The 13,358-nt window shown below is 33.8% G+C and overlaps 1 protein-coding gene across 1 annotated transcript; it reads right to left on the reverse strand.

Annotated features, from left to right (window-relative positions):
• Positions 1-582: 582 nt before the first annotated feature.
• On the reverse strand, positions 583-8,613 carry dnaaf6 (dynein axonemal assembly factor 6). The gene is made up of 6 exons (XM_030159627.1): positions 8,515-8,613; positions 3,509-3,575; positions 3,318-3,420; positions 2,863-2,959; positions 1,054-1,139; positions 583-807 (listed from the first exon to the last, which is right to left on the reverse strand). Exons 1-6 carry the CDS (start codon positions 8,611-8,613, stop codon positions 678-680), a joined length of 582 nt encoding a protein of 193 aa, XP_030015487.1. The 3' UTR covers positions 583-677.
• Between the last annotated feature and the right edge of the window lie 4,745 nt (positions 8,614-13,358).

The following is a 13,358-nucleotide window of genomic DNA, read 5'->3' on the forward strand; positions in this document are numbered from 1 at the left end:
TTGTCTTTTTTTTTTTGTCTTGGTATGTCTGACATTGTTTTTGTCTGTCTCTTGACAACGGACACAAAGTGGTGTTTTCACCTTACACCTCTTATGTCATTGTAACTTTCAAGTCTTGTTACATTTTTTCATTGTTTTAGGCCTGTTCCATTTTTGCACCAATCTTTTCGTTTTGCGTCTTTTAAATGATTTGCATCTTGTTTCTATCATTTTGTCCTTTTCAAATTTTTCCATTTTTTTATGTTGTAGTCTTATGAGATTTTGTCTTTGTCTCTTATTTTTTGTCTTTCAAATCATTTTCACGTTTTTGGCATTCTGTTCTCCTTTTTTTTTTTGCATGTTCTATATTGTGTTCTTTTTGTTACAGCTTTTCATAATTTTCATCTTTTGCATCTTACTTTTACATCATTTTGATATACACAAAAGGACATAAAAATGGACCATGTTTTCTCTGTGTTTATTGTTCCATCCACTTAGGTAATAATTGGTTTTCATGTTGGAAAAGCAAGCAGTGATGCAAAATAACAATCGTGCATAATTCCACTTAAATACATTAAATAAGCCTTTATTAAAAAGGTAAGAAGGAAGTACAGATATTTGTTATAAGGCAGTGTGTGAATCTCCAGAGTAAATGCTCATGTCTATTCTCCTGTCTGCTGAACACCAGTCTGTCTTTCTTATTGCATGTTGATAGAGTCCATGGGCCGGTTCATCAGTAAAGTCACTTCCAGTTCATCCCTGTCACTAAAGAACTGGGCTTTTCCTTCCTGGCTGTGGACGGGATGTGGGAGATGAAGACCCAGTTTACTGAGGAGAACAAAGAAGACAAGTTAAAGAAACTGAGGGGAAGCAGACATGGAGAGTGTGTATACTGTATATGAGGGAAATGAAGATGTTCTGACCCAGCATCAGATCATCAGGTCACAACATGAGCCGCGGATTAAATGAAATGTCTGGAAATAAGAGCTTTGGGTCTGAACTGCAGCTACTCTGAGGAGTCAAAGAAACAAAAAAGAAACAAATGAAAGACATCAGTGTCAAAGCAGCCCTTACTATTTGGGCGTCCGTAGATCAAGGAACTTTTCTTTCACATCCAGGACTACATCTGTTGCTTTGGTGTCTGGAAGTCGGATTTTAACCTAGAAGTAGAAGGAAGTGAAGAACAGTAATACCACCCACTGTGACAATCAAAACACATATTTGAAGTTCAGTTTTATTGGAAGAGATTAGACACCTCCCCTGTTTTCCTAACAGTCTCTTATTTTCCCTCGTCTTGCAGGCTTGTCTTTTTTCTTGCAATTGTAGATTCATTTTTGCTTATGCTGAGCTGCATAGTTCTTGAAGAAATGCTTTATCCCAACAGAAATAGATTTATCTGTTTATGTTCTTTACTGCAGTCAAGTAATTTCTAGTGACTGTTATTAACCACTCTAACTTTCAATGCAAAAAAAAACACATACATACATACACACACACACACACACACACACACACACATATATATATATATACACACACACACACACACACACACACACACACACACACACACACACAGGGTGGGGAAGCAAAATTTATAATGAACATTTAGTTGTTTTTTTCTCAGCAGGCACTACGTCAATTGTTTTGAACCCAAACATATATTGATGTCATAATCATACCTAACACTATTATCCATACCTTTTCACAAACTTTTGCCCATATGAGTAATCAGGAAAGCAAACGTCAAAGAGTGTGTGATTTGCTGAATGCACTCGTCACACCAAAGGAGATTTCAAAAATAGTTGGAGTGTCCATAAAGACTGTTTATAATGGAAAGAAGAGAATGACTATGAGCAAAACTATTACCAGAAAGTCTGGAAGTGGAGGAAGCAACAAAAAACGTACCAAAGCTTTTATTAAAGCTCTCAAATCCAAAATCCTAAAGGATCCAACCAAATCCATGAGAAAAATGGCAAATGAACTTGAGGTAGACAACAAGACCGTTAGAAATGCAGTAAAATATGATTTGAAGATTTAAATTCTCATGACTTTCAATAAACTAATTGGTCATACACTGTCTTTCAATCCCTGCCTCAAAATACTGTAAATTTTGCTACCCCACCCTGTATACATATATACACACACACACACACACACACACACACACATATATATATATATATATATATATATATATATATATATATATATATATATATATATATATATATAAAATTTTAATTGTTGGTATTTTATGTAACATATTGTTGTTACATATGTGATGTTATATTGTTTTTTTTGTTGTATTGTTATGTCGTGTATTTTTATGTCAACAATGCTGGTTTTATGTGTGCTTTTATGTCTGGACTGCAGATGGAAACCAGCAGTTGTGCTAAATTCGGTGTATTTATGATAACTGCGTATTGTTCATTCATTAATATGCACTTCCCCTTTCAAATAAAGGAATAAATAAAATGAAATGAAAATGAAGACCATTCATTAAGAACATTAACATCACTCCAATGTGGTTTTAATGGCAGAACCCAAAACACTGACACCTTTCTAAAATAGTACAAGATTTGTACTTTCAATATCTTGTTTTTTGTAGACATTAACAGAAAACAACGATTTAATGACTTGTAAATGTAAACGACTTCTAAACGCTCATATGCAGTACCTTTATAGTCCACCAGAGGGCTGACGCTCACACTATGGGAATCACTTCTCTAGATTTTTTCCTGTCTCTTCCACCAGCAACCTAATAAAAGTGGGTCTGTGTGTTTTTTTTTACAGTTGGGGAAAGCTGCAGCTACAGTCCAAATCAGTTCTCTAACATGCGTCTCAATATTTAGGGCAAAATCCTGAAGTGACTGTATTTACCAGCATGGCTTCACAGCACATGGAGGAGGGGTCCTTTCTGCTCAGGCCCAAGTAGATGTCTTCAGTCCCCACACTCTGCTTCAGGATGATGTCATACCTGCACACACATATTACACACACATTCCCTACCATATTAGATACCATTAACAATCCCTAGCAAAGATTTTGTAAGAAATACCTGGTGTTACAAACAAAGAAGTAGAAACAAATGACTTGAGGTCCTGAAACACTTTCAAATACTGATCTTCGGGAGCCTGGCTCTTTGTTCTGTCACTACCATTGGTTTACAGCACAAGGGAAGACATGGGAAAAACCTTGTCTGATAAAGACAACTTTAAATGTACCTGTGCAGTCCCAATATGAGACTGTCTGCATTCTTTTATAGTTATTGGAGCTCCATTAACTTCAGTAAACCCTTCTAGTCCCTGTTCCCTTTCTGCCCTGTGGACACTTACTCAGGCTGTGGCCGTGGATCAGTGTGGTCGTCTAAGTGGGAACCTTCAGCTACTTCCTCCTCACTCCAGATATCCTTGGTTTTGGTCACATTTGCATTTGACACTGTAGTGTACACACACAAACACCTTTTAATAGAGCACAATGTGTCATTATCTCAGCTGTGTCACTTGAACCACATGTTATAGCATACCTTCTTTGTCTTTTTTTGGCTGTGGGCCAATATGTCCAGGGTTTAGCCGTGTACATGGAGCCATGTTCTGTTGAATTGAATTGATATGACATAAATAATAGACTTTCTTCAACAATTCTAAAAAACACTGAGTCTTGTAGTCTGCACCAAAGTAATTACAGTTAAACAAACAAAGAAACAATCAAAGAAACTAACTGACTGACTAAAAAGCAACTAAAAACTTTTTTTTCTGTTTTTGAGAAATGACAGTTTCCACACAGGAAAATTAATTCACTGTTGTAAAGAAAAATGTCACTTGATTGTAATTTCCTCAGCTTGTTTGGCCCTGCAATGGTTCCATGTGACCAAGAATAAAATTACTTACTAAATAAAATTACTAAAAGTATTATACGGGATGTTCAGTTAACAAGAGCTTTATTAATCATATTTGCATTCTTTCATTTTGCTTTTGTAAAGTTTCTATAATACAAGGCTTTCCTCATAATTCTTTACTCACACTCACAACTAAAGAAAATTGAATTAGACATTTCTTCATAAACACCAAGGCCAAATAATAAATAAATAAATAAACTCCAGTCAAAAAACAAAATGAAAGACTAATTAAATATAAGAAATGAAAATATGAAAGCAGAATAATGCTTGTCAGTAGTAATTCACTTAAATAGGCTGTTACCAAATGCATTTTTTATGTTATAGTTGTACAGTTGTTTCGAACGTTGTATAGATGTGTCTATTTTCTACTATTTGTCTTAAGGCTTTGTGAACTGAATAATTAAAGTATTTCAGTATACTACAAATATCAAAATACACTTTTTTTGTTATTTATCTTTTATTTTAATTGGAACTTTAGAACATACAATACAACATACAAACTCCTATAGAGGACATTTCAATAATGACAGGAGACAAATTCAAAGTATACAAGGAGCACATCAAACTGGAAGAAAAATCCAAGGCACTCTCTTTATTTATAAAGACAATTTAGGGATGTTACACAAATCCACTTTCAGAAAACCCACTGACAGAAACACTGCTCTACATGCCAATAGCTTTCATCCCAAATGGCTTAAAGAAAACATCCCTTACGGCCAGTTTCAGAGGGTGCGGAGAATCTGTGACCAAGATGCTGATTTTGTGAGTAAATCAGGGGAGATGTTTGCACGTTTTCAGGCAAGGGGCTACAAGAATGCCACATTACAAGAAGCTTACACAAGAGCTAAACATCTGGACAGACAGACTTTACTATTTAGGAATCCCCCCAAACAAACACGAGACAGAATGGTGTTTGTCACCACATACAGTACAGAAGCGGACCACGTTAAAAGAATAAGCAATAAAAACTGGGACAGCATTCAGAGCGACGAACAACTCAGACCGATATTTCCACAGCCTCCACTCATCACCTTTAGGAGACGTCCTACACTGCAGGACAAACTGGTCCACAGCCATCTCCAGCCCAGCACACCACCATCATGGCTGGGTCAGAAACCTAGAGGTAGTTACAAATGCAGCCACTGCAATCACTGTACGAATGTCATACAGACAAAAACTTTCATAGACTCTACATCACAAAAACAATACACAATCAATCATTTTATCAACTGTGAAGCAACAGTCATCGTCTACAAACTGGGATGTCCAACCTGCAAAGTATTTTTCATCGGCAGGACAAAAAGACAATTACAGGACAGACTGTCAGAACACAAATATGCAATAAGAACTGGAAACATAAACTACCCGATGGCAAAACATTACCTGGAACTGCACAACAGCAACCCAGCCAAATTACAAGCTATTGGCATCGACCACATTCCATCCTCCATAAGAAAGGAAGACAGACAAAAGACACTGAATCAATGGGAAGCTTTCTGGATTTTTAAACTCCAAACCACTGTACCCCCTGGACTGAATGAAGAGTTGGACCTTTCTGCTTTCTTGTCATGTATTGCTTGTTTCTTGTTTTTAAAGACTTTACACTGTTTTGATCCTAAATTAACAGGAATATGTAAATTTTGCATTTATCCATGTACATTTGTAAATATTTCTATTAGTGAGCGTTAAAAATTCCACTTCCTGGTTGGGGAGGGTCAGGACCTAACCCTCACCTATCAGGTCACACCCAACCCTTTAAGAGGAAGGATCAGGCCCAGCCCATCCTCTTTTTTCCTTTGTTTGATGTAGAGCATGTGGCCTGAAGAAGAATCAGACTTAAATGCACAGACATGGATGGATGCATACCTGAGTGAGTTATTTTGTGTTATTGTTAGTTGAACATCCTTGACTATGTTTGGAATTGTTTTAGTAATACAGTTATTGTTTCCCTTTGTTTAAGATTCAAAATCATCCTACCCATGTCATCACCTGAACTGTTCCACCTGTAAATAATCTGCCTGAAGAGAAAATAAAGCATTAAACCAGAATCCCTGACCAGTTATCATATCTGACCATATGCCAATGCAGAAGTTTTAATTATTCCAACACAAATCAGCCCTTCAACATCAGCCTTCATAGGTTTTACAGTGAGGTTTTCTTGTTTGTGTATGGCCTTTTGACCTGCAGTGACACCATCTGCTGGCCGTTTTACATGTGGACACCCTCTGCAGACCATTATCTTCATGCCCAGTTGGCAAGTCCCTATTGGTCAGATCCTACTATATACGAACCTACAGCTTTCCAGGCTCCTGTTTGACTTGAAGAAGAAGTGTTTTTTAGGTCTAGATATGACTGTGCCCTGTTAATAAAGGCATTTTAATGTTTAAAGTGAGTGCCTTGGATTTTTCTTCCAGTTTGGTATCTACTTTATGAATCCTATTTTCCAAAAAGCACCTTGAACAAACTCTTTTTTTTGGTCCGAGAAGCATTCCTTTCCATGAATTTTTATACAAAGAGCATGTAAAGCAACAAAAAATCTATGACAAGTCAACAAATGAAAGAAATAAAACAGAACAAAAAGGGAGCTGTAAAACAAGTAGAATATAAAACCAATGGAGCAAGACTAAAAAGGTCAAAACAACAAATATTCCTTAATTTCACCATGTCATTTTTTGGCTGATTTATGAGACTTACTTTTTTGAAGCGATGAAAAAAACAGTTTGAATTCATTTATGAACCAACTAAAGGAGGGCTTAGAATTTTCCATTTACTGCAATGAATATGATATTTACACAAAAGAATAATTATATTAATAAGATCAGATATGTTCAAATTATCCCTAAAATAAAGAATATCAACAGTATCAAACAACAGTACATCATCAATTTTAACAGACAACCGATTCTTGATGTCAAACCAAAACTAGAGTCACATAAAACAAACAAATGTTCTAATGTTTCCTCTGACTTGTCACAAAAGGAGCAAGCGTCTACTTCAAATTTAAAAGTTTTTTTGAGAAATTCCGCAACTGGGTAAGTATTTTGGATGATTTTGAAGTAAGTTTCTTTTATTTTTGGAGAAATGGGTCATCTAATAAATGCTGACTTTGCCTTTATCATAATGGACAGTGACATGGATTCAGGAACCTGCAGATTTCAGAGCAGTACCAATTACTTTATTATTACATTTCTTATCCTTTAAATTTATACCATCAATCATAAGTGTTGGAGGGGAAGGTTCAATACTCTAGTAACATAAGATATTAGGAATCAACTGTAATAAGGGTAAGGGGACTGCTTCACATATTTTCATAAATTCTCTTGGTGTACAACACATGTCATATTTTGGTATAAAATCTACATAGTAGAAATTCACAATTATGATCTAAAATATCCGTCACAAATGTAACACCTTTCTCAAACCAGTCCTTCTTAAAGATTGATTTCCTGTTTACTACGATCACCCTTTTGTTCCAAAGCGTTGCGGTATGAGGGGTAAAATTATGTGTAAATATCACTTTCCAGAATTGGAGAATCGTTCTATGGAAATTTGACAACGTAAGAGGGATCTTGTTTATTTCAAAATCACACTTCAAAAGAAATTCAAGACCACCCAATTTATCAAACAAACTTTTGGGAATATGGAACTACACTGAAGTTGGTTGTGACAGAAATTCTTTAAGCCACCTAATTCTGAACACACCTACTACTGATTGGAAATCAGTAGCTTTAATCCCACCCTCATCATACACTAAAAAAAAAACAACCCAAAAAACTAATATTCTGGCAGCAGGGGTGCAGAAAAAAATACTGTAAAATAACGGAAAATAACCATCTCATAAAAATATGCTAATTTTCCATAATTATAATACAGTTTTTTGCCCTAACTTTACATGAGATTTTGCACATTTTTTGACATTTTAATGTTTAATAAAGAATATTTACATGTATTAAAACAATCAAATTACCTATAAATATGTATAAATAATTTTCAGTGAGACTAAGTTGTGCACTCCACTGATAAAAACTGTATTTTGACAGTTTATCAGTGTTTATACATGTTATACATACACAAAAATTCATTTATTCAACATTTTTGTTGTGAAACCTCCCATAATTACACAAGATATTTGTCAATTAACAAACAAGTCTTGTTAAACTTACAGAACAAATTTTATCGCATTGATTTTTTTTTTTTTTTTTTTACAGTATTAAACTTTAAATTAACAGTTTAATCTCATAAATAGAAAAGAAATATTTGTGAAACTATGATACATTTGCAAATGTATTTAAACTGTATTTTTCTGTGAAAAAAGAAAACATTCCTTTTAAAAAATGGAAATTTTTGGGTTATTCACAGTTACAGTTTTTTCATGTTATTTTACATTTGACATGTAAAATCACAGTCTACTTTTGTCCTTTCATTGATATTTTTCTGTATCTTAAAAATACAGGAAAAATCTGTAAAATAAACATTGAAAATTCTGTTAAATTACAAATGTATTATTATTATTATTATTATTATTATTATTATTATTATTATTAGGAGAATATCAAAATACACATGATCTGCCCCCTTTTCTGAATTGGCCCCGCTGACTCTTTAGCTAGCTGACTGTGACAGCCTTTTCTTACTTTGCAGCCTGGATCCTCATCGTCCTCCTCCTCCTGAGTGGATAATAAATCAGACAGAGCCTGTAGGTTCTGGAGGGACGAAACCCCAAGACAGTCCATCAGGAAAAACACTACTTTCTGCTTTGTTCTGCTTATCAACGTTTACCAAAATCTAAATACAAATGACTACTTCCTTACACAGCTAAACTTCCGCTGTTGACACTCTTCGTTTCCATGGAGACCAGGCGGCTGCCATGGGAACCCCGTTAACGTTACGGAGGATAAAAAATACTAGAATAAAAGCGAGTAAAAATCAGTAGAGGAGACGTTGATGCAAACACCGGAAATTTATTGTAATGGGAAAAAAATAAAAAAAAATAAAACAAATAAAAAAGCATTGCTACTTATGGCATCCCAAAGCAATCTGCAACATAGTGTCCCATAAAAGAGCCATTTCCCCGGCGCTTTGGCAGGGGTCTGGGGAAGATGGTTTGTTTTTAATCCTGTACATGGTGCATTAGTTTAGTTACTTGTTGGTTTTATCGTTTTTGCGGATTTGTGTATGATACAGTATCAATCTAAGTTACATTTCTTTCCATTGTCGCAAAACAGCTGTAGTTAACCCATAAACCATTTCACAACAGTAGTCATTATTATTATTATTATTATTATTATTATTATTATTATTATTATTATTATTATTATTATTATTATTTCTGTTCGTCTTTTTTAAGCTTGCCAAAGGTAGGTAGGTTATGCATTACCTTCTGTACCCAGTATTAGTGCCATAATAGTAGTTAAGATGCATTTTAACAAAAGAAATACACAAAATTGAGAAAAACTATTAAATATACTTTTAGAAGTGTTTTACAGAGGAAATGAAGGTGTTCTAAAATTTTTGACCAGTATAATATTGTCACAAGCAGGAATAAAAATAAATACATAAAATGCTAATTAGAAAAATAAAAGTAACACAACAATTCACTGGCCAGATGTGGGAACACACCTTTTTTATTTTCACTTAGTATAAAATAATACAAATACTTCAAATTAAATAAAGCCCTTTCCAAATGTGTAAATACAATCAGAAGTCTTTGTTTACAGTATTTGACAGGATGTTTTTTAGAGGAAGTTGTTTGTAAGTTTTTTAGGAGTATACTAACCTTAATGTCAACCTGGTTACTAACCCACCTGATCTGCTCTGTCTGTTTATTGTCTTATTGTGCTGTTTGCAAAACTGCTGAATACTTGAATTTCCCTTGAGATTAATAAAGTATCTATCTATCTATCTATCTATCTATCTATCTATCTATCTATCTATCTATCTATCTATCTATCTATCTATCTATCTATCTATCTATCTATCTATCTATCTATCTATCTATCTATCTATCTATCTATCTATCTATCTATCTATCTATCTATCTAATCTGACTTTATATTGTTAGACTATCATTAAACAGATGCTTTAGCATAATTTTGAAGTGAAGGCTAAAGTTAAAAATGGTTATTTGGTATGTGTTGCTAAATATAAATTGTGAATTACATTTAATTAGCATAATTTATAAATAAAGCAGCAGGGAACCACATGCACAGCAGTTCCATCCTTCATTAGAGTATTTTAATTCATCTTTGGATGGAAAGAAGTGATCAGATTAAACTAGCTAACATTAGCTAGTGTTATACTTCAAGCTAGCTCTCCTCATTATACTGATAACATTTCATTTGTGGGCACATGTTTGTGATTCCTAGGCATAAATAAAAGAAACAGAAGTCTAAAAACAAATCCCCAATAAAGTAATTAGGAAAATCCTCAACTACAATTCAAATCCCATCCTGTCCTATAGAAACTCTGTTTCTCAATTTTATACTCATAAATCTATACGAATTTTGCGAACTCAATATTTAAAGTTTCCTTTAAACCTAAAAGCCAAAGAAATTCATTTAAAAATTCTGAATGGAGTCTATCCCACCAATGATATGATAAAACAGTGATTTGGTTTTGAAACAAATAACTGTGTTTTCTGTAATGAGACTGAAACCAAAATTCATTTCTTTTTCCACTGTATGTATGTGGAAGTGTGTTGGCTGGACATTCATGACTGGCTTCACATAAACGTTTGCCTTCCTGAAGAATTTTCCATAATGGACATTACTTATGGACATGCACTGGACAATGTCAAAGACAGCTTTTTACTAAATAGTATCATCATTCTGGGTCAATTTTAGATACACAAATGTAGACATCTGAAGATGAAACCCACATTTTCCAGTTTCCATAATGAGTTTCTGCTCTATATGAAAACTCTCAGTCACATGAAGAGTAAACCTGCATTGAAGCTTCTATCAGTTATTGAAGAATATAATTTGTACAACAAGCCCTAGCCCCCCACCTCATTTTATTTGTTAATTATTTTTCTTTTTCTTTCTTTCTTTCTTTCTTTCTTTCTTTCTTTCTTTCTTTCTTTCTTTCTTTCTTTCTTTCTTTCTTTCTTTCTTTCTTTCTTTTTCCAAAAATTGCAGTCTTCATGGTTGTTGACATCTATATATGTATTCCTATTTGTACCTGTGCCTTTGTATTTTCTATAATACAGATGCCATGTTGTTTGTATATTTGTATATTGTCAAAAAAAAAAAAAAAGTCTATAAACAGTTCCCAGTAAGAGAGCTTAGAGGCTTTCTCCATCATAATGAACCCGTTTGGCCAGAATATACCGACAGGTGGCGGTGTTGTGCCGAATTCTGCTCCCTACCGAAAACTGCATCACCAGCCGAGGGTGATGGAGTTTTTCGGCAGTATCTGTATTTTATTGTTATATATTTTGTGTGTTGTCTATTTAAGATTTAACATTTGAAAGTTTTATATACATTACAGTTTGCACATTCTTTAATATTAAACAGATTAAAAAACAAAACAAAACAAAACAAAACAAAAAAACATAACTGCAGTATCTTGCAGTATGATAATTGCTGATAAAATTTGCTGGAAACCTCACATAAAATATGTACAAAAGAAACTATCCAGAAGCATCTCAGTCCTGGCCAGAGCAAAGGGGATATTAGTTCAAAAATCACTTCAGATTCTGTATAATTCATTGATCTTACTTTATTTAAGTTACTGTTTGGAGGTATGAGGAAATACATATACAAGTTCATTACAAAGACTATACTACAAAAATACTGCAAAAAAGAGCAATAAGAATTGTTCACAATGTTGGTTTTCATGAACACACAAATCCACTGTTTTTACAATCTAAAACTTTAAAACTCATTGACCTTGTGGAATTCAAAACTATTCAAATAATGTATAAAGCAAAGAACAACTTACTACAGGGCAATATTCAAGAAATGTTTTGTGAAAGAGAGGGAGGCTATGATTTACGGGGAAAATTAAATTTACAGATTCATAAAGTACGCACTAGGTTAAAAAGTTTCTGTATCACCATTTGTGGAGGAAAACTGTGGAACAAATTGTGTGTGGAGATAAAACAAATTTCTAATATAATTCAGTTTAAAAAAAGATATACAAAATTGATTCTTGAGAGGTCCAGTATTTAATAATGACACTGAGGCCTGTTTGTTTATGAATAATGTTGTATTGATAAATATGCTGTAATTATTGAAGAAAATTGTTGAATTGTTGAGTCTGTTTGTATGACTGTACTGACATGAACATTTTATTGTGTATAATTCAGTTAGTGCATTATGTATTTGTTGTGGTTCGATGTTAAAATTAGAAAAATTGGATTGTTTTTTGTGATTCTTGTTTTAAGTTAGTGATAAAGGTATAAAAGCACTGAGGGGTAGGATTAAACAAGTTTATACTTCTTCCTACTCCTTTTCGACTATGCAAATTCAGACTTGTATGTGCTTGAAGAAAGATTCTGTTCATTTAAATGTTATTTTGTTTTTGTCTTAATTTGCTTCATTTTGTTTTATTTTGTTTATTTGCATATTCGAAATAAATAAATAAATATCTTACAATATTATTAATTACTTAATTGCTATACAGCTATGGTGTTAAGAGGTTGAATAATTCACAAATGATTTCATACCCTACAGTCAAAAAAGAGAAAAAGTAATGAACCAGGGTGAGCAGAGAGCATTTATCAGCAAATTGTGACAGGGTGAATTTGGTGCACATTGTCCTCTTCATGACTGACTGTAGCGGCTATTTGTCATCAAAATTAAATCAACTCAAAAGTGACTTTAACATAACTCAAATAACCACTATATGCACCATGGGTTTGTGGTTTACGCAGTCTGAAATACAATGTCTATACCATAGATGTGTTTCAAGTGGTTTATTTTCAGGATTTTGCAGGCAAACAACAACTAAGGCCTTTTGTGCTGTCTCCCCTGCTCATCCTGTCTGTCTGTCTGTCTGTCTGTGTGTGAATGACTGGTTATCTGGTTATCTGGTTAAAAATAACAAACAAAAAAAAAAAACATAGGCCCACCCAGGTGCATGCTGGTCTAACTTGGTGCTCCCTGTTTATACCCCAGTGCCCACGGTCTAAACCAGGGGTGTCAAACTCATTTTACTTCAGGGGCCACTTTCAGCCAAATTTGATCTCAAGTGGGCCGGAGTGGTAAAATAATAACAGGGAAAAAAGTCAAATTATGTTATGATCAGGTTTATATCTACAAAGTTCCTGGAAAATTCTGAATAACATGAACAATTTGAATTGTCTTAAGGGGAAAAAAAGTGCAATTTTAACAATATTATGTGTCGCTTTAACAGTTTATCATTTACACATGTGCATTACAATTGCACAAAACATTTAGTAACAGGCAGAATATTGGTAATATTGCATTTACTTTTCTTAACACATTTCCGTTTGTTCATATTTGTTCAGGTTATT

The sequence above is a fragment of the Sphaeramia orbicularis genome, chromosome 17 (genome assembly GCF_902148855.1).
Source record: "Sphaeramia orbicularis chromosome 17, fSphaOr1.1, whole genome shotgun sequence".
NCBI classification, from domain to species: Eukaryota; Metazoa; Chordata; class Actinopteri; order Kurtiformes; family Apogonidae; genus Sphaeramia; species Sphaeramia orbicularis.

Bases quoted from the DNA above. Each gene is read 5' to 3' on its own strand.
- dnaaf6 (XM_030159627.1), bottom strand. From the start codon at position 8,613: ATGGACTGTCTTGGGGTTTCGTCCCTCCAGAACCTACAGGCTCTGTCT. The intron at 3,421-3,508 runs GTATGCTATAAC...TGTACACTACAG, and splicing joins GCCAAAAAAAGACAAAGAAG to TGTCAAATGCAAATGTGACC. The intron at 2,960-3,317 runs GTAAGTGTCCAC...ATGTGTGTGCAG, and splicing joins GATCCACGGCCACAGCCTGA to GTATGACATCATCCTGAAGC.